This window comes from Hyperolius riggenbachi, chromosome 4, assembly GCF_040937935.1.
Source record: "Hyperolius riggenbachi isolate aHypRig1 chromosome 4, aHypRig1.pri, whole genome shotgun sequence".
NCBI lineage: Eukaryota > Metazoa > Chordata > Amphibia > Anura > Hyperoliidae > Hyperolius > Hyperolius riggenbachi.
Window position 1 is genome coordinate 382,857,350 of NC_090649.1, and position 22,989 is coordinate 382,880,338.

Below are 22,989 nucleotides of genomic sequence, written 5' to 3' on the forward strand. Positions count from 1 at the left end.
CTGCCCCCCCCCATTTGCATTATACTTCACTACACACTACATTACAATAATCCCCTGCTGCCCCCCCCCCCCCCCAGCTGCGTTACACTTCACTAGACTTCCCAGGCTGCCCCCCAGGTACATTATACTTCACTACACACTACATTACACTAACCCCTGCTGCCCCTCCCCCCAGCTGCGTTACACTACACTACCCCCTACTGCCTCCTTCCCCCAGCTACATTACACTACACCTGCAGGGAAACTCACCTAATCTAGCCGGCGCGCTCATCTCCTCCATCTACCTTGTGCAGCTGATCATCTCTAGGTATCCAAAGGAACATCTAATGGCAGCTGCCAGACGCTGCACTTTGCATTGCGGGGAGATCAGGACTCTGAAAACACGTGGCATCAGATTTTGCTGCCATGTGTCCGTGTTACCATGCGTCCGGGGATGCCCACGTGTATCTCCCCACTTCATCTTACAGCAATGCTGGGGACTCCGCGGCGGTGACTTTGTGCATGACGACCCATTGTGGAGATATATAGTGGTAACAGCCGCCAGAACAGCCGCTCGGGGGTCCGCGTTCGCAGCTACAGTCTCCCCTCCCTTCACTTCCGCTTACGTCACTATGCGGAAGTGAAGGGAGGGGAGAGTGTAGCTGCGAACGCGGACCCCCGAGCGGCTGTTCTGGCGGCTGTTACCACTATATATCTCCACAATGGGTCGTCATGCACAAAGTCACCGCCGCGGAGTCCCCAGCATTGCTGTAAGATGAAGTGGGGAGATACACGTGGGCATCCCCGGACGCATGGTAACACGGACACATGGCAGCAAAATCTGATGCCACGTGTTTTCAGAGTCCTGATCTCCCCGCAAAGCAAAGTGCCTTAAAGAATACAATGCAATGTTCTAGGAAGGGAAAATGACATACGCAGGGACAGGGGACTGGCAGGACCTCGGGACAGGGAACAATCAGGGGCTGGTACTGGGCAAAAATTGGTGCATTCGGACTATAAGACGCAGGGAATTTTTCTCCCCACTTCTGGGGGAGGAAAAGTGCGTCTTATAGTCCGAAAAATACGGTACCTGGTGCTTCCTCCAGCCCCTGCCAGCCACCCGCAGTGGTTATGCGCCTGCGCAGTATAGTCCCCGATGACATCCGGCCAGACCACTTGACTCGAGCGGTGGAGCGCAGAATAAGCCGACCTGACGAGTTCAGCTTCTGTAGCGGAGGAGTCCGGGAGCCACCGGAGCTGCGGCGAGGGCACAGGATGGCTGCCAGGGGCTGGAGGAAGCACCAGGTAAGTGGATATTTATTTTTAAGGTCGTCTGGACGTATCCTTAAAAGCATTCCTGAAGTAAAAAAAAAAAAAAAGTGCCCCAAGAGGGGTACTTACCTCGGGAAGAGGAAGCCTCTGGATCCTAAAGAGGCCTCCCTTATCCACTGCAGCCACGATCCAGCGTTGGGACAATGAGCTTGTCAGCAACTTGAGCAGGTGCACTAGCACTATCCTGCTCAGCTTTCTTCTCGGAAAAAGCCAGGCCAGGGATGCGCGCTGCTTCACAGGCGCCACACATTTGCACAGTGCCACAGACATTGGGCTCAGCCATTTCCTTTTAAGTCTGAGTGGGATGGTGCTAGTGCGCATGCACACTACTATGGGGGTCCCAGAAATGGATGGGCTGGCTGCGGGCGGGGGAAAGTTTAGATCTTGGTTTCACTTTGTAGGGAGCACTGAAGGGGGTTAAGTCTCAGTGTTTACTCAATAGGGAGAAAGCCTGTTCCTGTGCTCCTGCACTCTATTCCCAGCTGCTGATAAGAACTAATGAGACACTTTGATCTGGCAAAGCACAGAAACACAGAGCAGTGGAGTTCTTCAGCAACTACAGGTCCTTAAAAAAAAATTGCATTTTGTGATTAAGTTCATTATTTTCTGTAATGTACTGATAAACAGACTTTCGTATATTTTAGATTCATTACACACAACTGAAGTAGTTCAAACCTTTTATTGTTTTAATATTGATGATTTTGGCATACAGCTCATGAAAACCCAAAATTCCGATTTAAAAAAATTAGCATATCATGAAAAGGTTCTCTAAACGAGCTATAAACATCTGCAAAAGATTCCTGAGGCTTTTAAAAACTACCAGCCTGGTTCATTACTAAAAACCGCAATTATGGGTAAGACTGCCGACCTGACTGCTGTCCAGAAGGCCATCATTGACACCCTCAAGCAAGACGGTAAGACACAAAGAAATTTCTGAACGAATCGGCTGCTCCCAGAGTGCTGTATCAAGGCACCTCAGATTCCAGACCTTGGGGGACCTACATAAGCAGTGGACTGAGTCTGGAGTAGAAATATTCAGAGCCACCGTGTACAGGCGTGTGCAGGAAATGGACTACAGGTGCCTCATTCCCCAGGCCAAGCCACTTTTGAACCAGAAACAGCGGCAGAAGCGCCTGACCAGGGCTATAGAGAAGCAGCACTGGACTGTTGCTCAGTGGTTCAAAGTACTTTTTTTGGGATGAAAGCAACTTTTGCATGTCATTCGGAAATCAAGGTGCCAGAGTCTGGAGGAAGACTGGGGCGAGGGAAATGGCAAAATACCTTAAGTCCAGTGTCAAGTACCCACAGTCAGTGATGGTCTGGGGTGCCATGTCAGCTGCTGGTGTTGGTCCACTGTGTTTTATCAAGGGCAGGGTCAATGCAGCTAGCTATCAGATTTTGGAGCACTTCATGCTTCCATCTGCTAAAAAGCTTTATGGAGATGAAGATTTCATTTTTCAGCACGACCTGGCACCTGCTCACAAGGCCAAAACCACTGGTAAATGGTTTACTGACCATGGTATTACTGTGCTCAATTGGCCTGCCAACTCTCCTGACCTGAACCCCATAGAGAATCTGTGGGATATTGTGAAGAGAAAGTTGAGACACGCAAGACCCAACACTGTGGATGAGCTTAAGGCCGCTATCGAAGCATCCTGGGCCTCCATAACACCTGAGCAGTGCCACAGGCTGATTGCCTCCATGTCACGCTGCATTGAAGCAGTCATTTCTGCAAAAGGATTCCCGACCAAGTATTGAGTGCCTAACTGAACATAAATTATTTGAAGGTTGACTTTTTTGTTTTAAAAACACTTTTCTTTTATTGGTCGGATGAAATATGCTAATTTTTTGAGATAGGAATTTTGAGTTTTCATGAGCTGTATGCCAAAGTCATCAATATTAAAACAATAAAAGGCTTGAACTACTTCAGTTGTGTGTAATGAATCTAAAATATATGAAAGTCTAATGTTTATCAGTACAAAACAGAAAATAATTAACTTTATCACAATATGCTAATTTTATTAGAAGGACCAGTATATGTGGAATAAAGACTTTTCATTCTGTGATGTGCAAGAGTTCAGTTCCACTTTAAAGCACAATGAATACAGAAGCACAATGTTTTGGTCCAGATGGACATATATACATTTTTTTAAATGATTTCTATCAACTCAATATACTCATAATCAAGTGCGATCATAAGACGTAGCACACACACCTTTCAACCACCAAATACCAATCAATCCTCTATGCACAAGCAAGCTACTTACTTAACAAAAGTAGGCAATTTTTCTTGTCAAGAAGGCGTTTGGTAACATCACCAGATGTCAAAGAAGTGTATGGACAAATCATCTCTGTCAAAAGACCACTTATTTCTAACTGAAAACCTTCTGCCTCTGCAGGACCTGCAAAAAAATGAAAAAATGAACTTTTATTGCGTATAAATTTAAAATTTTTAAATTTTTTGTGCATTGAAAAAGCAAGTCATATTAGTTCCTTTTCTCTTTTGAAGCGTTCCCTATCAGTTGCAATTTCTATAATATAAACTGAGATGTAAGTTTAAAGGGCACTATGGCGAAAATTGTAAAATTTAAAAGAAGTACATTTTTCCAGAGTAAAATGAGCCATAAATTACTTTTCTCCTATGTTGCTGTCACTTACAGTAGGTAGTAAAAATCTGACAGAAGCAAAAGGTTTTGGACTAGTCCATCTCTTTATGGGGTATTTCTCAGCAAGGCTTTTATTCTTTATAAGTATATTCCCTAAAAAGGATTTAAACAATGATGCTGTCCAGCTTCACTGCTCACTACAGTTTTTTGGCAGTTGGACAGAGCAACTGCCATTCACTAAGTGCTTTTGACAATAAATAAATCCCTGAGAATTCCCCATGAAGAGATGGGCTAGTCCAAAACCTGTCACTTCTGACAGGTTTGACCAGAGTATAAGCCAGGGGCAGGAAATGCAACAGCATTAGGTCAGTAACAATGACTGTACATATACAGAGAAACACTGAAAAAAAACACAACTCACATTCTCTTCTATCCATATTTTGAACAATAAAATAGCCGATATCACATGCCCCCCCCAGCCATGTGCAGAGTGCCGCAGCGATGGCGTATTTAGTAGGTGAGTGCAACTGCGATCAGAGTGAAGCAGCTGTAATAAGTCCCAACGGACCACACTGTGTGCCTTTAAAGGATACCCGAACTGACATGTGACATGAGATAGGCATGTGTATGTACAGTGCCTAGCACACAAATAACTATGCTGTGCTCCTTTTTCTTTTTCTGCCTGAAAGAGTTAAATATCGGGTATGTAAGTGGCTGACTCAGTCCTGACTTAGACAGGAAGTGACTACAGTGTGACCCTCACTGATAAGATTTTCCCCTTTTTATCTCTTTCTTGCTCTCAGAAGCAATTTTCTGCTAGGAAAGTGTTTTATTGTAATTTCTTATCAGTGACTGTCACACTGTAGTCACTTCCTGTCTGAGTCAGGACGGAGTCAGCCACTTACATACCTGATATTTAACTCTTTCAGGACAGAGAAAGAAAAAAAGGAACACAGCACAGTTATTTGTGTGCCAAGCACTGTACATACAGATGTCTTCACGTCACTTCCGGTATCCTTTAATACATCTCAATGCAAGCACGATAATGATTACTATAGACTACAACAAGAATAACCATAGCAATTAAACGGAACGGGAGAGGGAACTTTGAACCCAAAGCGACAAAGTCCATTAAATCAAGAAAAGCTCTAACCTCTTATCGTAATTTACAGGGATACTTTTCTTTTACTAACGACAGTGTGCCCCTCTCCCACCAGTGCACCATTCAGCACAATGTGTAACAAAAAAGCCGAGCAGCACTAATAGTCGCGTGCCCCCCTCTCCTGCTTGCCAATATTTAAAAAATAATCTGCACCCCCCTCCCCCGATTGCCGCTATGCATAGAGTAATCCACTTGCCTACCCTCCTCTGCTATGTGTTAAGTACGGTAATCCACAGAATTTACCCTCTTCGCCAGCCGGGAGTGTATGGCCAACCTCTGAAGTGTCCTCTGTGTCCCCCGGGAGTCAGGATATACAGCCGCGGTGTGATTCTACCGGCCCATACTGCGTTTTGATGCCTCTTCCTGTCCATCACAGGCTCTTTGCTATGACGCCTGCAGTGGCACACGTGACGAGACGCCACTAGAGGGCATCATAGCAACAAGCCTGTGACTAACAAGAGGTGGCATCCCAGCACGGACCGGTAGGAATCACTTATGCGGCGGCTGTATATCCTGACTCCCGGGGGACATAGCGGAGGAGGGGGGGCTCACAGACTACTCTATGCATAGCGGCAATCAGGGAGAGGAGGACTGGGATTACTTTACAGATAGAGACAAGCAGGAGAGAGGGGCACGCGACCGTTAGTTCTGCTCGGCTTCTTTACACATTGCGGTGAAGGGGGCACAAATGACTGACTCGAGTATAAGCAGACAGTGACCCCCACTTTTGGGCCACTTTTTTGGCTTCAAAAACTCGGCTTATACTCAAGTATATACGGTATACATTTATTGGTTTCTAAAACAAAAAGTTGGGGAGAACTATGTTAAAATAATTACCCCTGTACCTAGCAATATGTACAAGACTGTTCAATTTGCAGTTTTATCCCACTTTAAGTATCTAAGGCGCGAGCTCACATGTACACTGTATTTAAGAATAACAGACTGCCTAAAGAGCAGAGTTACTTATCCTCTGTGGTGCATGTAGTGAAGCGGCCCCTCACCAAGTCCTAGGTCTCCCTTTAATTAACCTCCTTAGCGGTATGGACGCATTGTTACGTCCATTACCGCCGGAGGTCGCTGCTCAGGCCCCGCTGGGCCGATTTGAATATTTTTTTTTTAAAACACGCAGCAAGCACTTTGCTTGCTGCGTGTCTCACCCGATCGCCGCTGATCCGCCGCGATGCAGGGCCCCCCAGGCGAGACCCCGTGCGCTGCCTGGCCAATCAGTGCCAGGCAGCACTGTGGGGTGGATCGGATTCCCCTTTGACGTCACGACGTCGATGACGTCATCCCGCCCTGTCAACATGGCCATCCCGCCCCGTCACCATGGGGGAAGCCCTCCAAGGCGATCGGAGGAGCTGGGGGGGGGGATCTCGCTACATGAAAAAAAATACATGTAAACATATACAAAATAAGAAGTATGTTTATTCTAGAGTAAAATGAGCCATACATTTATTTTCTCCTATGTTGCTGTCACTTACAGAAGGTAGTAGAAATCTGACAGAACCGACAGGTTTTGAACTAGTCCATCTCTGCATGGAGGATTCTGAGCAAAGCTTTTATTGTTTATAAAGACATTCCCTGAAAAAGATTTATACAAAGATGCTGACCAGCCTCCCTGCACACTTTTTTTTGAGCAGTTGGACAGAGCAATTACCATTCGTTCAGTGCTTTTGAAACTAAATAAAACCGTGAGAATTCCCACATGAGGAGATGAGCTAGTCCAAAACCTGTGGGTTCAGCAACATAAGAGAAAAGGAATTTATGGCTCATTTTACTCTGGAAGAAATGTATTTCATATCTGTATGTGTTTAAAGGATACCCGAACTGAAATGTAACATGAGATAGACGTGTGTATGTATAGTGCTTAGCACACAAATAACTATGCTGTGTTCCTTTTTTTCTTTCTCTGCCTGAAAGAGTTAAATATCAGGTATGTAAGTGGCTGACTCAGTCCTAACGCAGACAAGAAGTAACTACAGTGTGACCCTCACTGATAAAAAATTCCCCTTTTTTGTACCTCTTTCTTGCTCTCAGAAGACATTTTCTGCTAGGAAAGTGTTTTATAGTTGGAATTTCTTATCAGTGAGGGTCACACTGTAGTCACTTCCTGTCTGAGTCGGGACTGAGTCAGCCACTTGCATACCTTATATTTAACTCTTTCAGGCAGAGAAAGGAAAAAAGGAACACAGCATAGTTATTTGTGTGCTAGGCACTACACATACACATGTCTATCTCATTATGTCACATTTCAGTTCGGGTATCCTTTATATGCATTTAAAAATGTACGATTTTCACGATAGTGGGCCTTTAAAGGGAACCTAAACTGAGAAGGATATGGATTTTTCCTTTTAAAATAATACCAGTTGCCTGAATCGCCTGCTGATCCTGTGTCTCTAATACTTTTAGCCATAGCCCCTGAACAAGCATGCAGATCAGGTGCTCTGACTGAAGTCAGACTGGATTAGCTACATGCTTGTTTCAGGGTGTGATTCAGCCACTATTGCCGCCACAGAGATCAGCTGGACTGCCAGGCAACTGGTATTGTTTAACTGGAAACATCCATATCACTCTCAGTTAAGGTTCCCTTTAAGCCTTTTTGTGATAAGGGCTCTGCCCCTCATCTCACAGCACTGCAGAGACCACAAGATGACGACTCAGGGAACCAGGGCATGCGTGCAATTTCTAGGAGGGACTCAGCAGAAAGCACTTTGTAACAGAAACCACTACAATGGGTTAAAGGATGTTTGAAATAAAAAAATAAAAAAAAAGTTAGATGCAGTATCTGCTTTTGTTAGTTATGTCCTCCTTTCTCAGGCTGTGCCCTCCATTTGCCCCATTTGCTGTGCTGCCTTTTCAATGCCGATTGCGCCCCAGGCAGAAGGAGGGCAGCCGGGAGTGAGGACAGCGCCATCCGAGTGATTTGTTCCGGATCAAAAGTCATGACTAATAGTCAAGGCCTGAAAACAGACAGCATAGCAGCAGAATGACGGTGCACGGTGGCAAAAAAGACATGAATAACAAAAGCAGCTACCGTATTTAACAGTTTTTTTATAGTCTTGGGTGTCTTTTAAATAAAACTCACCATAAAATAGATGTGTAATAGATAATACTTTTTACTCAATAAGAATAACAGATTGTTAAAAAAAAATGTTTAATCAATCAAAACATACACTCACCTAAAGGATTATTAGGAACACCTGTTCAATTTCTCATTATTGCAATTATCTAATCAACCAATCACATGGTAGTTGCTTCAATGCATTTAGGGGTGTGGTCCTGGTCAAGACAATCTCCTGAACTCCAAACAATGTCAGAATGGGTAAGAAAGGTGATTTAAGGGCTGGTTCAGACGGGCGTTTTTGTGGCGTTTAACGCAGCGTTTCAGACGCAGCGTTTTTTGGGATCTACTGCCATCCCATGCAAGTGAATGGGAGCGTTTAGAGCTGGCTTTTGCAGGCTTTCATGAAAGCCTGGCAGTAGATCCCAGCGTTGTGTCTAGTCTCAAAAGCAACATGCTGCTTTCAGAGGCAGTAAACGCGAGGAAACAATAGCAGAGACCAGAACTGCTAGCCTTGAACGCTTTTCAAAAGCTAGCTTTTAAACGCTGGCGTTTAAACGCCAGCGTTTGAACGCAATGCCAAGCAAAAGCTCAGCAGACGCCCGTGTGAACCAGCCCTTAAGCAATTTTAAGCGTGGCATGGTTGTTGGTGCCAGATGGGCCGGTCTGAGTATTTCACAATCTGCTAAGTTACTGGGATTTTCATGCACAATTATTTCTAGGGTTTACAAAGAATGGTGTGAAAAGGGAAAAACATCCAGTATGCGGCAGTCCTGTGGGCGAAAATGCCTTGTTTATGCTTGAGGTCAGAGGAGAATGGGCCGACTGACCATGCCATACCCTTCAGGACCACCATGTACCCATCCTCCGATGGCTACTTCCAGCAGGATAATATTAGCACCATGTCACACAGCTCGAATCATTTCAAATTGTTTTCTTGAAGATGACAATGAGTTCACTGTACTAAAATGGCCCCCACAGTCACTGAACCCAATAGAGCATTTTTGGGATGTGATGGAATGGGAGCTTCGTGCCCTGGATGTGCATCCCACAAATCTCCATCAACTGCAAGATGCTATCCTATCAATATGGGCCAACATTTCTAAAGAATGCTTTCAGCACCTTGTTGAATCAATGCCACGTAAAATTAAGGCAATTCTGAAGGCGAAAGGGGTTCAAACACTATATTAGTATGGTGTTCCTAATAATTCTTTAGGCGAGTGTAATTTGAAACTTGATTAAAGAGACTCTGTAACAACCATTTTCAGCCTTAGTTCTTCTATCCTATAAGTTCCTTTGCCTGTTCTAATGTGCTCTGGCTTACTGCAGCCTTTCCTAATTGCACATTGGCTGTGTTATCTCTGTTGTATGATCTAATCTGTTTCCTTCTGTGGGCTCTGTCCGGCTAAGGCTTGAATGTGTGGAATGTGCAGGGCTGCTTGTGATTGGATAGAAGCGATACACACCCTCTGCAGGCCCCCTGCAGGCTCTGTATGACTCACACACTCTGCTTATGTGAGCCTATCACAACCTAGTTAGTTTGTAAACACTGCCTAAAACTGTTAATTACAAGCCAGGATTGCAGCAGAAAGTGGCAGAAACAGCACAGAGGGGCCCAGGAGAACATAATGAATAGAATGGAATGCTTTTTGCAGTTTTTAGAGTACAGATTCTCTTTAAGAAAGGCTGTCTTGTTTTATAGATGAGGTACCCAGAAACAGAGAAGAGCTGAAAGTCACTTACCTTTGGACTGCATCATTTAGTACAAAGCTAGCAGTGACGACATTTCAATCACTTTTCAAAAAAAAATTCTGCTAAATTCTAATTGAAATAGAGTGCTACAAGGCGGTAAAATGAACTGATTTCTGAAAGGAAGCAATCCATGGTTTGCCAGACTGTGCCAGAATTGCATAGCATTAGTGTGGCTGAAGGCTGACCTTTATGCAGACTTATTTCCTTTTAAAATAAGTAGTTCAGGTCTGCTTTAAAGTTTGCAAGGTATGCCACGCACAGTGTGTTACTAGCGTAACAATGCCACTACAATAACTTACTGTTTGTGGCCTCCACACTTTCTTCTAATTTGCAGTACAGTTTCAGCTCAGCCACTAGCCATGCGCAGAGTTTAGTGTACTCTGGAGACAAGGCTCCTTGTGCAGCAGCTTGGATCAAGGCACCGTCATCCATCAGGGATCCTTTGTACCTACAATGATATAAAAAAAAAGTCTCAGCTTTTTGTATCAATTGAAGAAAAGGGTCCATAAAGTTAGGAATACACTTGACCAATATGCCAACTGACTTAATTGCGATAGCTTCCCACACCACATTTCATGCGCAGTCTAAGGCCTTGTTTACATCAACTCAGAATAACTGTGCGATCTGAACGCAACGCACCTGATTGCACGCCATCTGTGCCACTGTGCGCTGCAGGGCCCATTCACTAGTGAATGGGACAGTGCAGCGCTTGGTTTAAAAATACATGCAGCTGCGCAGAGCATATGATCTGAACGGCAGAAGTGCTGTCTATGCACGTCTGCCGTTCTTACTTGTCGCACCCCATACACGCTGTCCAAATGCGTACAGCAGCTCATAAGATGTGAACGAGGCTTTAACTGATTTCAGCAGGAATCTACAAAGTATCAGTTGAACTGCAAGCACTGTACCCACTGATGCAGTGTAATTCTATACTCCCCACTGCTCCTCCCCTGCCCTCTCAGGGAAATTTTCCAATATATGCAATATCATTTTGTTTTGATAAACTGCCCAAATCCCATCTATAGTGAATGCAGTGTTGGGGGCAATAAATGCAGATTTGATCAAAGTGAGCATTGTATGGCCAATTTAACACAATACAAATGATAGTGGTCCTGCAGACATTATTTGCCCAGCAGTTACAAATTGACAAGTTAAGAAACACTATTGCACCTGGTGTCATTAGACCAAGTGACTAGGTATGCTAGGTCAAAATGGAACTGTGGAATCTGTGAAGTAGGACCTTGAAATAGCCTCACCAATTGGGCTCAGCTTTTTCTCCCGGGGGCCCGAGGTGGACAGGGCTAGTTCACATGGACGCAACACTTCGGGGGTCCTAGCGGTGGAAGGGTTTTGCATAGGAACTTAGGAAAAGACTCTTTAGGATCACCTCCCAAGGTAAGCATCAGTAAATTTGGATTGCAAACCTCCCAGGTTTGCTTTAAAGAAAAGGCATGCAATTATTTTTTTTATTAGAAAAAACAAAACGTAGCTCCCACCTCTCCAAAGCTCTTATTAACCCTTTCCCATCATTGCAAGCTTTAATTCTTACTGTAGTGGAAAGCAGAAAGGGACTTCAGAGAACTTCTTAGTAGGACTGGTGCTACAAGTACCCATGCTTATGTCTCCACTCCAATGTACTTTATTCAGGACATATCCAGTTCAGGTAAAACACTTAGACTAACATGTTTCAGACTCCAAGTCCTTAATCATAGTCATTTCATAGCTCTCTGATTGTGAATTTAAAAAGGGAGGGTAGTAAGAGGCGGGGCATGACCCCACCCAAGCAAGGGAGGGAGCAAATTGCCCGTCACAGCCCACCAAAAACTAACACCTCACTAAAAATGTAAAACCAAACATTAACAAAGTTAAAAACACATACAGGCAAGGAGCAAAATAAATAATCAGAGGAATATAGACAAGGGCCAAAAGACCACCCATTTTCTCAGCCTGTCACCAAAGCCAGATCCCACCTCGCATTCAAACCCTTGGGTGATCTAGTACCAAGACGGAAGATCCAAAGTGCATCCCTCTTGCGGATCACAGCCTGAAGGTCACCTCCTCTCCCTATTTTGGAGGGTGATGAGGACTTGCGGCCCTTTCTTCGCAATGGCGTTAGTTTTTCCAGTAGGCGGGCCCCTACACTGGGTGGTATGCTGTCCCCTAGCCTCTTTAGCTCCCGCACAGTCATCCACGTGGCTGTCTGCCAAAGGCTCATACAAATGTGCAATACCAACCTGTAACTATTGTGCATTGCACACTAGAACAAAAATTGTGGAGTCATTGCATTATGGATATAGATCTAACATAAGGCATTTCATTAATTGTAGCTCTAAAAATGTGATATATTTGGTGACATGCCATATATGTTCTCTTCAATATGTGGGTTGTACCACCAGACCCCTTAGAGCTAGGATACCAGAACATTTTTTGGGGGCTGGGTGGTCCACACAGAACATCTCTTATGTTGCCAGACATTACCGACAGGTTCATGATGGCGATATGTCTGGCTTCTCTTTCCATGGAATAGAGAAGGTCTCCTTGCCTAGGCGAGGAGGTGACCTTCAGGCTCTGATCCGCAAGAGGGAGGCACTTTGGATCTTCCGTCTTGGTACTAGATCACCCAAGGGTTTGAATGCGAGGTGGGATCTGGCTTTGGTGACAGGCTGAGAATATAGGTGGTCTTTTGGCCCTTGTCTATATTCCTCTGATTATTTTGCTCCTTGCCTGTATGTGTTTTTAACTTTGTTAATGTTTGGTTTTACATTTTTAGTGAGGTGTTAGTTTTTTGTGGGCTGTGACGGGCAATTTGCTCCCTCCCTTGCTTGGGTGGGGTCATGCCCCGCCTCTTACTACCCTCCCTTTTTAAATTCACAATCAGAGAGCTATGAAATGACTATGGTTAAGGACTTGGAGTCCGAAACATGTTAGTCTAAGTGTTTTACCTGAACTGGATATGTCCTGAATAAAGTACATTGGAGTGGAGACATCAGTGCGGACCTTCCTTTTCTAACGTTGCTTATTGGGCTTGGCCGCTCGTGTTCCTGCACTGTCCCACCCAGTACGGTGTAGCGGTACTTCTGTTAACTTCCTACCCATGCTTATCTAATTCTGTCACATGAGGTACATGTATAGCGAATAATTACCTTACAAAAGGTCTGTTTAGCTCTGCTGCTACATAGAGTTTTCTCCTATGCGATACATTCACAACTTCACAATAACATCATTTTAAACCACCAGCAAGCAAGAAATAACTCAAAATAAGTTTTATAGTGCTTTTTCTACAGGCTTCGCTCTTCTTAGGCAAGTACATGGTTAAAGTGTCTAAACAACAACTGTACTTCTGAATTTATGTGTTGGTTGTGTTTTTGTTGAAAATCAAACAGTGGTAGATGCGTGTGAGAAAAAAGGTTAACTGGACAAAATGAATCATGACTCCCTTCAGCTTGCTGGTAAATCTGTAAGCAGTGTGGGACATCAGGCCTGTAGTCGGCTGAAGCGGTCGATAATGACTGACTCAGCCAATAATCAGGAGTGTGTATGGCAGCTGGCACGCGAGCAATCCGCTGGTCGGCTCTACTCACTCCCAGCTATGCCACTGCCCAGCCGACCCCATTGTTCACGCAGCTCCCCTTCTGTGTAAAGAGGCGCACGCACGCAGCACTTGTCCCTCCCCCCCCATAGCAACACAGCTGGCAAGCTTGTGTGCAGCCTGGCCCAGCAATGTTGCAGAAGGGGATCAGGTCCTGATCCTTGATAGGAGACATCCTTCAAGGGTGTGACCTGTGACACTGTGGGAGAAGAGGGAGGGGGGGTTAGGGGGAGTGCTAGCACCTGCATTCTAGGAAGCAGCGTTGTTCATGTTGTATAAGATAGTTCATGTTGTATGCAAATAGCATGTAATGTGGAACTAAGCTAGTCAGACTACAAGAGCAATGAGTTTCATTAGCTCAGGTTTAATTTTCATATGCTCTAACCTCCCTGGCGGTCAATTAAATCCACCAGGGAGGCAGCGCAGTACTATTTTTTTTTTTTTTTTAAATCATGTAGCTAGCCCAGCGCTAGCTACATGATAGCCGCAGAGCAGCGGCATCCCCCTACCCTGCTTCGATCGCCTCCGGCGATCAGGCCCGTCAGAAAATCCCGTTCTGAACGGGATTTCCATGAGGGCCTCCCCCGTCGCCATGGCGACAGGCGCGATGACGTCACCGATGTCGTGACATCAGAGGGAGTCCCGATCCACCCCTCAGCGCTGTCTGGCACTAATTGGCCAGGCAGCGCACAGGGTTTTGGAGGGGGGCAGGCACCCTCTGACGCTGCGGGTAGCGGCGATCGAAGGTAACACGCAGCTAGCAAAGTGCTAGCTGCGTGTATATATATAAAAAAAATAAATTATGCAAATCGGCCCAGCGGGGCCTGAGAAATCCTCCTGCGCGGCTTAGTCAGTGTCCAGCACGGGGTTACCGCTAAGGAGATTAAGAACCTTCGGCACTGCTCAGTTCGGCGCGGTGAGAGCCGAATGACGGCTCTCACCGCTGCCGCTAAACTCCGAGGCGGCGTTAAATACAATTCCCCCTCCGAGTTGTCGCAACTCAGAGGGTGATGTAATTCAGGGTCTGGCAGCTGCCAGAGTCCCGAATTACCGCTACGCGTCCCACGCAGCATAACGCATTGCTGCTATGGAGCGCCCAGTTTCGGCGCTCGGCTCTTAGAGCCGCAGGCTGAAATCAGCTGATCCGCACTGACCATTTCAACTTAGAGTAGAGAAAAAACACATACTGGGGTTAAGTAGGGATTGGGGGATGTAGAAGCAAATCCAAAAATGGCTTGCACATAAGAAAAAACAGAGTGTGTCTCAAGTATAATAAATACCGTAGTAGGCAGCGGGTGTGTTTGTGAAGGTAAGCCACAACCAAAACTGTCATCAGACACTCACTGTGTATTAAAGTGGACCTGAACTCTTGCAGACTACAGAAGGAAAGTATAGAGAAATTCTCCCTGATGTGACTAATCACAAGTTATAAATTGATCTCAGCCGAGTCAGCTGGCTGTCACGGCAGAGCAGCTAATTGGTAAACACAGGATTAGGCCTGAACCATATTAAGATAGGATTGACTTGCACGATTTCTGCTAGAAATTGTGATTGCGATTCACAATTCTCTATACACAATGATGGATCAGCACAACGATGGTGAGTATAAGTGTTCCCAGTATAGGAAGCCAAGTATAGGTGCCCCCAGTATAGTTTAGCCGGCTATAGTTGCCCCAGCATAGGTGCCGCAGTACAGGTTCGCCAGTAGAGGTGCCGCAGTACAGGTTCGCCAGTAGAGGCGCCGCAGTACAGGTTCGCCAGTAGAGGCGCCGCAGTACAGGTTCGCCAGTAGAGGCGCCGCAGTACAGGTTCGCCAGTAGAGGCGCCGCAGTACAGGTTCGCCAGTAGAGGCGCCGCAGTACAGGTTCGCCAGTAGAGGCGCCGCAGTACAGGTTCGCCAGTAGAGGCGCCGCAGTACAGGTTCGCCAGTAGAGGCGCCGCAGTACAGGTTCGCCAGTAGAGGCGTTGCAGTACAGGTTCGCCAGTAGAGGCGTTGCAGTACAGGTTAGCCAGTAGAGGCGTTGCAGTACAGGTTCGCCAGTAGAGGCGTTGCAGTACAGGTTCGCCAGTAGAGGCGTTGCAGTACAGGTTAGCCAGTAGAGGCGTTGCAGTACAGGTTAGCCAGTAGAGGCGTTGCAGTACAGGTTAGCCAGTAGAGGCGTTGCAGTACAGGTTAGCCAGTAGAGGCGTTGCAGTACAGGTTAGCCAGTAGAGGCGTTGCAGTACAGGTTAGCCAGTAGAGGCGTTGCAGTACAGGTTAGCCAGTAGAGGCGTTGCAGTACAGGTTAGCCAGTAGAGGCGTTGCAGTACAGGTTAGCCAGTAGAGGCGTTGCAGTACAGGTTAGCCAGTAGAGGCGTTGCAGTACAGGTTAGCCAGTAGAGGCGTTGCAGTACAGGTTAGCCAGTAGAGGCGTTGCAGTACAGGTTAGCCAGTAGAGGCGTTGCAGTACAGGTTAGCCAGTAGAGGCGTTGCAGTACAGGTTAGCCAGTAGAGGCGTTGCAGTACAGGTTAGCCAGTAGAGGCGTTGCAGTACAGGTTAGCCAGTAGAGGCGTTGCAGTACAGGTTAGCCAGTAGAGGCGTTGCAGTACAGGTTAGCCAGTAGAGGCGTTGCAGTACAGGTTAGCCAGTAGAGGCGTTGCAGTACAGGTTAGCCAGTAGAGGCGTTGCAGTACAGGTTAGCCAGTAGAGGCGTTGCAGTACAGGTTAGCCAGTAGAGGCGTTGCAGTACAGGTTAGCCAGTAGAGGCGTTGCAGTACAGGTTAGCCAGTAGAGGCGTTGCAGTACAGGTTAGCCAGTAGAGGCGTTGCAGTACAGGTTAGCCAGTAGAGGCGTTGCAGTACAGGTTAGCCAGTAGAGGCGTTGCAGTACAGGTTAGCCAGTAGAGGCGTTGCAGTACAGGTTAGCCAGTAGAGGCGTTGCAGTACAGGTTAGCCAGTAGAGGCGTTGCAGTACAGGTTAGCCAGTAGAGGCGTTGCAGTACAGGTTAGCCAGTAGAGGCGTTGCAGTACAGCTTAGCCAGTAGAGGCGTTGCAGTACAGCTTAGCCAGTAGAGGCGTTGCAGTACAGCTTAGCCAGTAGAGGCGTTGCAGTACAGCTTAGCCAGTAGAGGCGTTGCAGTACAGGTTAGCCAGTAGAGGCGTTGCAGTACAGGTTAGCCAGTAGAGGCGTTGCAGTACAGGTTAGCCAGTAGAGGCGTTGCAGTACAGGTTAGCCAGTAGAGGCGTTGCAGTACAGGTTAGCCAGTAGAGGCGTTGCAGTACAGGTTAGCCAGTAGAGGCGTTGCAGTACAGGTTAGCCAGTAGAGGCGTTGCAGTACAGGTTAGCCAGTAGAGGCGTTGCAGTACAGGTTAGCCAGTAGAGGCGTTGCAGTACAGGTTAGCCAGTAGAGGCGTTGCAGTACAGGTTAGCCAGTAGAGGCGTTGCAGTACAGGTTAGCCAGTAGAGGCGTTGCAGTACAGGTTAGCCAGTAGAGGCGTTGCAGTACAGGTTAGCCAGTAGAGGCGTTGCAGTACAGGTTAGCCAGTAGAGGCGTTGCAGTACAGGTTAGCCAGTAGAGGCGTTGCAGTACAGGTTAGCCAGTAGAGGCGTTGCAGTACAGGTTAGCCAGTAGAGGCGTTGCAGTACAGGTTAGCCAGTAGAGGCGTTGCAGTACAGGTTAGCCAGTAGAGGCGTTGCAGTACAGGTTAGCCAGTAGAGGCGTTGCAGTACAGGTTAGCCAGTAGAGGCGTTGCAGTACAGGTTAGCCAGTAGAGGCGTTGCAGTACAGGTTAGCCAGTAGAGGCGTTGCAGTACAGGTTAGCCAGTAGAGGCGTTGCAGTACAGGTTAGCCAGTAGAGGCGTTGCAGTACAGGTTAGCCAGTAGAGGCGTTGCAGTACAGGTTAGCCAGTATAGGCGTTGCAGTTCAGGTTAGCCAGTATAGGCGTTGCAGTACAGGTTAGCCAGTATAGGCGTTGCAGTACAGGTTAGCCAGTATAGGCGTTGCAGTACAGGTTAGCCAGTATAGGCGTTGCAGTACAGGTTAGCCAGTATAGGCGTTGCAGTACAGGTTAGCCAGTATAGGCGTTGCAGTACAGGTTAGCCAGTATAGGCGTTGCAGTACAGGTTAGCCAGTATAGGTGTTGCAGTACAGGTTAGCCAGTATAGGCGTTGCAGTACAGGTTAGCCAGTATAGGCGTTGCAGTACAGGTTAGCCAGTATAGGCGTTGCAGTACAGGTTAGCCAGTATAGGCGTTGCAGTACAGGTTAGCCAGTATAGGCGTTGCAGTACAGGTTAGCCAGTATAGGCGTTGCAGTACAGGTTAGCCAGTATAGGCGTTGCAGTACAGGTTAGCCAGTATAGGCGTTGCAGTACAGGTTAGCCAGTATAGGCGTTGCAGTACAGGTTAGCCAGTATAGGCGTTGCAGTACAGGTTAGCCAGTATAGGCGTTGCAGTACAGGTTAGCTATCCAGATTCAGTGCAAATAGCCAGATCCCCTTTAGTGTATATAGGCAGACCCCCCCCCCCCCCACTAGCATATAAAGGCAGATCCCCCCCCCCCCCCTCTAGTGTGTTCCTTGCCGCCGCTGTGACCTGCTTTGCTCCATGTTACCTCCTCCAGTGAGATCAGATCCCCCTCACTGTACGGGGAGCGCTCGTTCAGTAACGACGGGCCTGTAACAGGAAGCGACATCATGTCACTTCCTGGAGGCCGTGGTTACTGGGCAACGCTCGCCACTACTTCACAGCGACCCAGCGCACGGCAACCAGGACTCAATGGAGGAGGGAACATAGAGCTGGAGCAGAGCAAGTAACAGCAGCAGGAAGGGAAAACCGCAGTTGACAATCTCAAAATAGTCTTGCTGCTGATCACAATATTGGTTTAAAAACTGAAAATCGATAAGCCCTACACAGGATATTAACATTATGTCTGCTTCTATGAAAGAAGGAAGTAGACACTGCAGATTTATATCAGCTGTAACAGAGAAATGTTCTTTTTTAAAGGCTAGTAAGTTGTTGCTTAGCAGAGAGAAGTTCTAAGTTCAGGTCCACTTAACCGTACTCACAAACACCTAAAATCTTCCCTACATGTTTCATCCCAAGCTGGGGCTTCATCAAGGGACACCCAAATCCATGATGGGCTTTTTTTTACCACACATGCCATTTGTTTTTAGTTACATATTGCACTGTATGTTATAAATGGCACACGTGCAAGTAGAATTTTGGATTTGGAAGTCCCTTGACATCTAGTACATATGTGCACAGGTCCACTGACTGCCTATGCAGTAGTACACAGCTGCTCCTGCATGGAAGAAAAAGCTGTGCACAAGTCTTTGTGCTACTGCTCAAGCCATCTTGCGCCTGCACTTTGCATCCACGCTCATTTACGGGCATGAGTGCTACCACACAAACTTATTTAAGAAGCTCTTGTCAACAGTGTAGTCCGGATCATGAACGATTTGGATCTTTGTTGTGAGTCGAATCATCCAGATTATCAAAATGAACGATTCGGTTCACAAAGGGGGTGGAGCCAGGGGCAGCACACCCCCCCCCCCCCTCTCAGCGGGCAGGGGGTCCTGGAAGCAGAGCAGAGATGGATCGCTCAGTTGGAGGGGAGACAGCCTTGCAGGGACAGGTAGATGAGAGAGGGGACATGGGTGCCACTGCCAGATTTGTGTAGAGCACACGTACTGGCTGCAATGTGCTGCTCATTGTAGGCTGTCTGTTCCATAGTTGTGCATAATGAACAAATGGGAAAGTTTAGGCTCAGAAGCACAGCAACTTTGCAGACAGCGTACTGGGCTAGAATGACAGGGCAGGCACTGTGATTGCAGTGCAATATGATCCTCCTGCACTCTGCTCTAAACAGCTGCACTTAAAGGGACACTTAAGTCAAACAAAAAAAATGAGTTTTACTCACCTGGGGCTTCCAATAGCCCCCTGCAGCTGTCCGGTACCCTCGCCGTCTCCCTCCGATCCTCCTGGCCCCGCCGGCAGCCACTTCCTGTTTCGGTGACAGGAGCTGACAGGCTGGGGACGCGAGTGATTCTTCGCGTTCCCAGACACATTAGCACCCTCTATGCTGCTATATGGTATATGATATATGCTATAGCAGCTTAGATGGCGCTATTGTGGCCAGTAACGCGAAGAATCACTCGCGTCCCCAGCCTGTCAGCTCCTGTCACCGAAACAGGAAGTGGCTGCCGGCGGGGCCAGGAGGATTGGAGGGAGACGGCGAGGGCACCGGACAGCTGCAGTGGGCTATTGGAAGCCCTAGGTGAGTAAAACTCATTTTTTTTTGTTTGACTTAAGTGTCCCTTTAACTTCTCCCTACATTTATGATGAGTGTTCCAGGTGAGAAAAGGACACATTGGGGAATTCTTTCTTTCACTGGAGACGGGGATATAGGTGAAATATATTTAAAAGCACATGATTGCAACATGTGGGTAATGTGTGCAAAAAAAATGTCTGCTCTCTGCTCACCCCTCTTCGTCCACCTCCTCCCTTCTCTGTCCACTCCCTGCCCATCTTCTCCCCTTCTCTGTCTGTCCACTGCAGGGAAAGTCCTGTCCTGCTAGTCATTTCACCCCCAGAATGCTTCCCAAAATGATTCGAAGATTCAGATCAAAGATCCGGATCTTTTCAATGATCCGATTTGAATGATCCGAATCCTTGAAAAGATCCAAACTTCCCATCTCTACTTGTCAAATCGGTTCAGAGGGTCCCAGCACTGCAACAGCAAGCTTGAAGGGGGTGCCTCTGTATTGTCCAGGAGATTCCCTCTACTGAAGTATCTAATTTATAGTCTTATGGTATACCTTAAACAAAATAATCAAGTAAAATGATAGAATACCAGGAAATCCTCATTTAAGAAAAAATATAGACAGGTCTGGATAATTCCCCAGTGCCAGATCATTATAATAGAGACTATGGTAAGTGGGAGCAGTGCAGTCTATATACACAGACACAGCAGTAGTTAATCATTAGTGACTAGATGCATGTCCTCATGTGGATTTGCGTCAATAACGCGCTGTAGAAAGAATGAATTAATTTTAGGATATGAGCTCAGCAGAGGCAGCGCACACGGCAGAATGCTGACAGCTTGCATACCCCAAGTCTTCCAAGGCTTCCAGAATGTCATTCTCCATGTCCCCCTCCATGCTGGCAGGCAGCTGTGTGCAGTGATCAGTGCCGCACGGTGCTCTCTGGTCCCCCTTCTGGTGAGGAGCGGCTGCAGCGGCGGTACAGGTCACGGGCTGCCCGGGGAGGGGAGAACAGCGATACTGGAATTCTATTGAAGGTAGACGTCGGAAACCGCCTGTGTCACCGGGCTGCCTCCCCTCCCTCCGCAACTAACAGCGGCTGCCGGGCTGGCAAGTACGAGGACCCCTCTTGCTTTTTTTTCACTATTCGCAAGCAATCGTTGGAGTATCCAACTCATTGCCTGTTGAAAAATGTACACATTTGCTCATAAATTGTAACCTTGTGCTGGTAGAAGCCTTTAACACATAAATATATTTAGTATAATGCAATGTAATGAAAGTATTATAACGATACAGTGTCGTTGAAACGAAACGAAAACGATTTGAGGCAGGCAATGTGGCGGACAGCCGGATGACGCCTGGCATACAGGCAGCCTGTAACACGTGGAGAGGAAGTGCTTGTCACATGGAAGCCGAAGCAGGGCCGGGGGTGATTAGAAAGTGGGGTTGTTGCGCACTTAGGGTGCTGTCCAGCTGGGGCTGTATTCAGTACAGCTCGGCCCGCTCACAGTAGACTGTCATGAAAGTTTCTGGGGATGTTTTGCGTTGTGAAAAATGTCCCACTCTCGGTTCATCTTTGTGTGTTATAAAGATTAACCCTTAGGCTGCCAGCTAATTTTTTTTAAGCTTTTAGGGCCCTCGCACACTGAAAATTGCTGTTATGGTGTGCTGCAATCCTCATGGTTTTTATGTAGACGTTAAGGGCCTTTTCCACTGCACAGATGAATTGCAAATCGCTAGTGAGTTTTAAATCGCTAGGATTGCTACTTTATCATAGAAATCATGAGAAGTATTTTCCACTATAGTGATTTGATTTGTGAATTGCAAATCACAATCGCTTTCTGGAGCGATTTTAAAGGATAATGTAATGCAAATGAAAAATCGCATAGCAGAATTAATGAAAAATCGCAATCGGTGGCATTTGTGATTGCATTTCTAGTTAAAAAAAGGCCTGGGCCCTTTTCCACTACACAGGTGAATAGCAACATTGCAAATCGCTAGTGATTTTTAAATCGCTAGGGTTGCTACTTTATCATAGAAATCATGAGAAGTATTTTCCACTATAGTGATTCGATATGTAAATTGCATCGCAGTCGCTTTCTGGAGCGATTTTCAGAGGGATAATGCAATGCAAATTGCAATTGCATAACAAAATGAATGAAAAATCTCAATCGCTGGCGTTTGTGTTGCGATTGCTAGTAGTAAAGTGCCCTAAGGTGCGATCAGGGCCCGCCATTGTGTTTCTCAACATGAAAACAAAAAAAAGCTGCTGGATGTTTTTTTTAAATGGTAGAACGCATAGTAAACAAATAGACTTGAGCGCAGCAGTGAGTAACTTAAGCGCTGTCAGAAGGCGAAGCTGAAGTTACTTATAAAACACTATAATTCGGCCTCCAGCAATTGCTGGAAGCCAAATTATTTCATTCCCTACCATCCATGGCGGCCTGGAGAGGGAATAGTATTTAAAATCAATGGGAATTTGTGCAGGAGCAGGATAAGCCATGCAGGCTGTATCCTGCGCCCAAGTCTCCTGCGCCGATTCCTCTTGTACGTGATTCATTTAACCTGATTGCAAACTGCAGTATGCAGTATGTTTGCCTCTAAGGCCCTTGATCTCTTGGGTAAGATTGACATCTGTCACATGATGACAGATGTCGATTTCACCATAGAGATATAGTGACCTTAGGAGGATGGGGAAGAAATGCAGTGCTGGATCCCGGGCAGGGGAGTTATGTCCAGGGGCTGCCTAAACTAGGAGGTGTGTGATTAGCCCTAAATCTTGGGGTCATAGGGCTGGTTGACACTGCAAGAGCTTTTTAAGCTCTAATGATTTTGATCACATGTCATAACTGAGAACACTCGCATAGCACTGTTCTCCCCAGAATTTGTTTCCAGCCGGGTGGCATGAAATAGTAGCCCGGTGGCATGAAAAAGTAGCCGGGTGGGGCGAGATGAAAATGCAGGGCAACTCTGCTTACAGCATAGGAGGAGGTGAGGAGCTGAGCCGATGACAGCTGGGTGGTCACCAAATCTAGCCGGGTGGAGCACCCGGCTAAAAGAGCCTGGGGAGAACACAGCATAGCATTACATTAGCAGGAGCTTTCCAAATCACAAGCGCTTAGAAAAAGCTCTTGCAGTGTGAACTGTGAAGAAACTGCATAGACCCTAAAATCAGACTGCTAAGCAAGTTAATCATGATGCCCTTGCAATTGGCTTAACGCATGAGCTGCTTTATACTTGGATCAAAGTGCATGCAGTGTAGAG

General features: G+C 46.6%; 1 protein-coding gene across 1 annotated transcript in view; it reads right to left on the bottom strand.

The window, feature by feature from the left end:
• FAM98A (family with sequence similarity 98 member A) overlaps positions 1–20,862 on the bottom strand; it is a 52,340-nt gene extending 31,478 nt beyond the window's left edge. Inside the window, exons 1-3 of the mRNA XM_068232120.1 lie at positions 20,573–20,862; positions 10,192–10,340; positions 3,579–3,713 (exon numbers count right to left, since the gene is read on the bottom strand). Of these exons, the coding sequence (XP_068088221.1) occupies positions 3,579–3,713; positions 10,192–10,340; positions 20,573–20,622 (334 nt within the window). The 5' untranslated portion in view covers positions 20,623–20,862. The remainder of the gene's footprint in view (positions 1–3,578; positions 3,714–10,191; positions 10,341–20,572) is intronic.
• Positions 20,863–22,989: the final 2,127 nt, after the last annotated feature.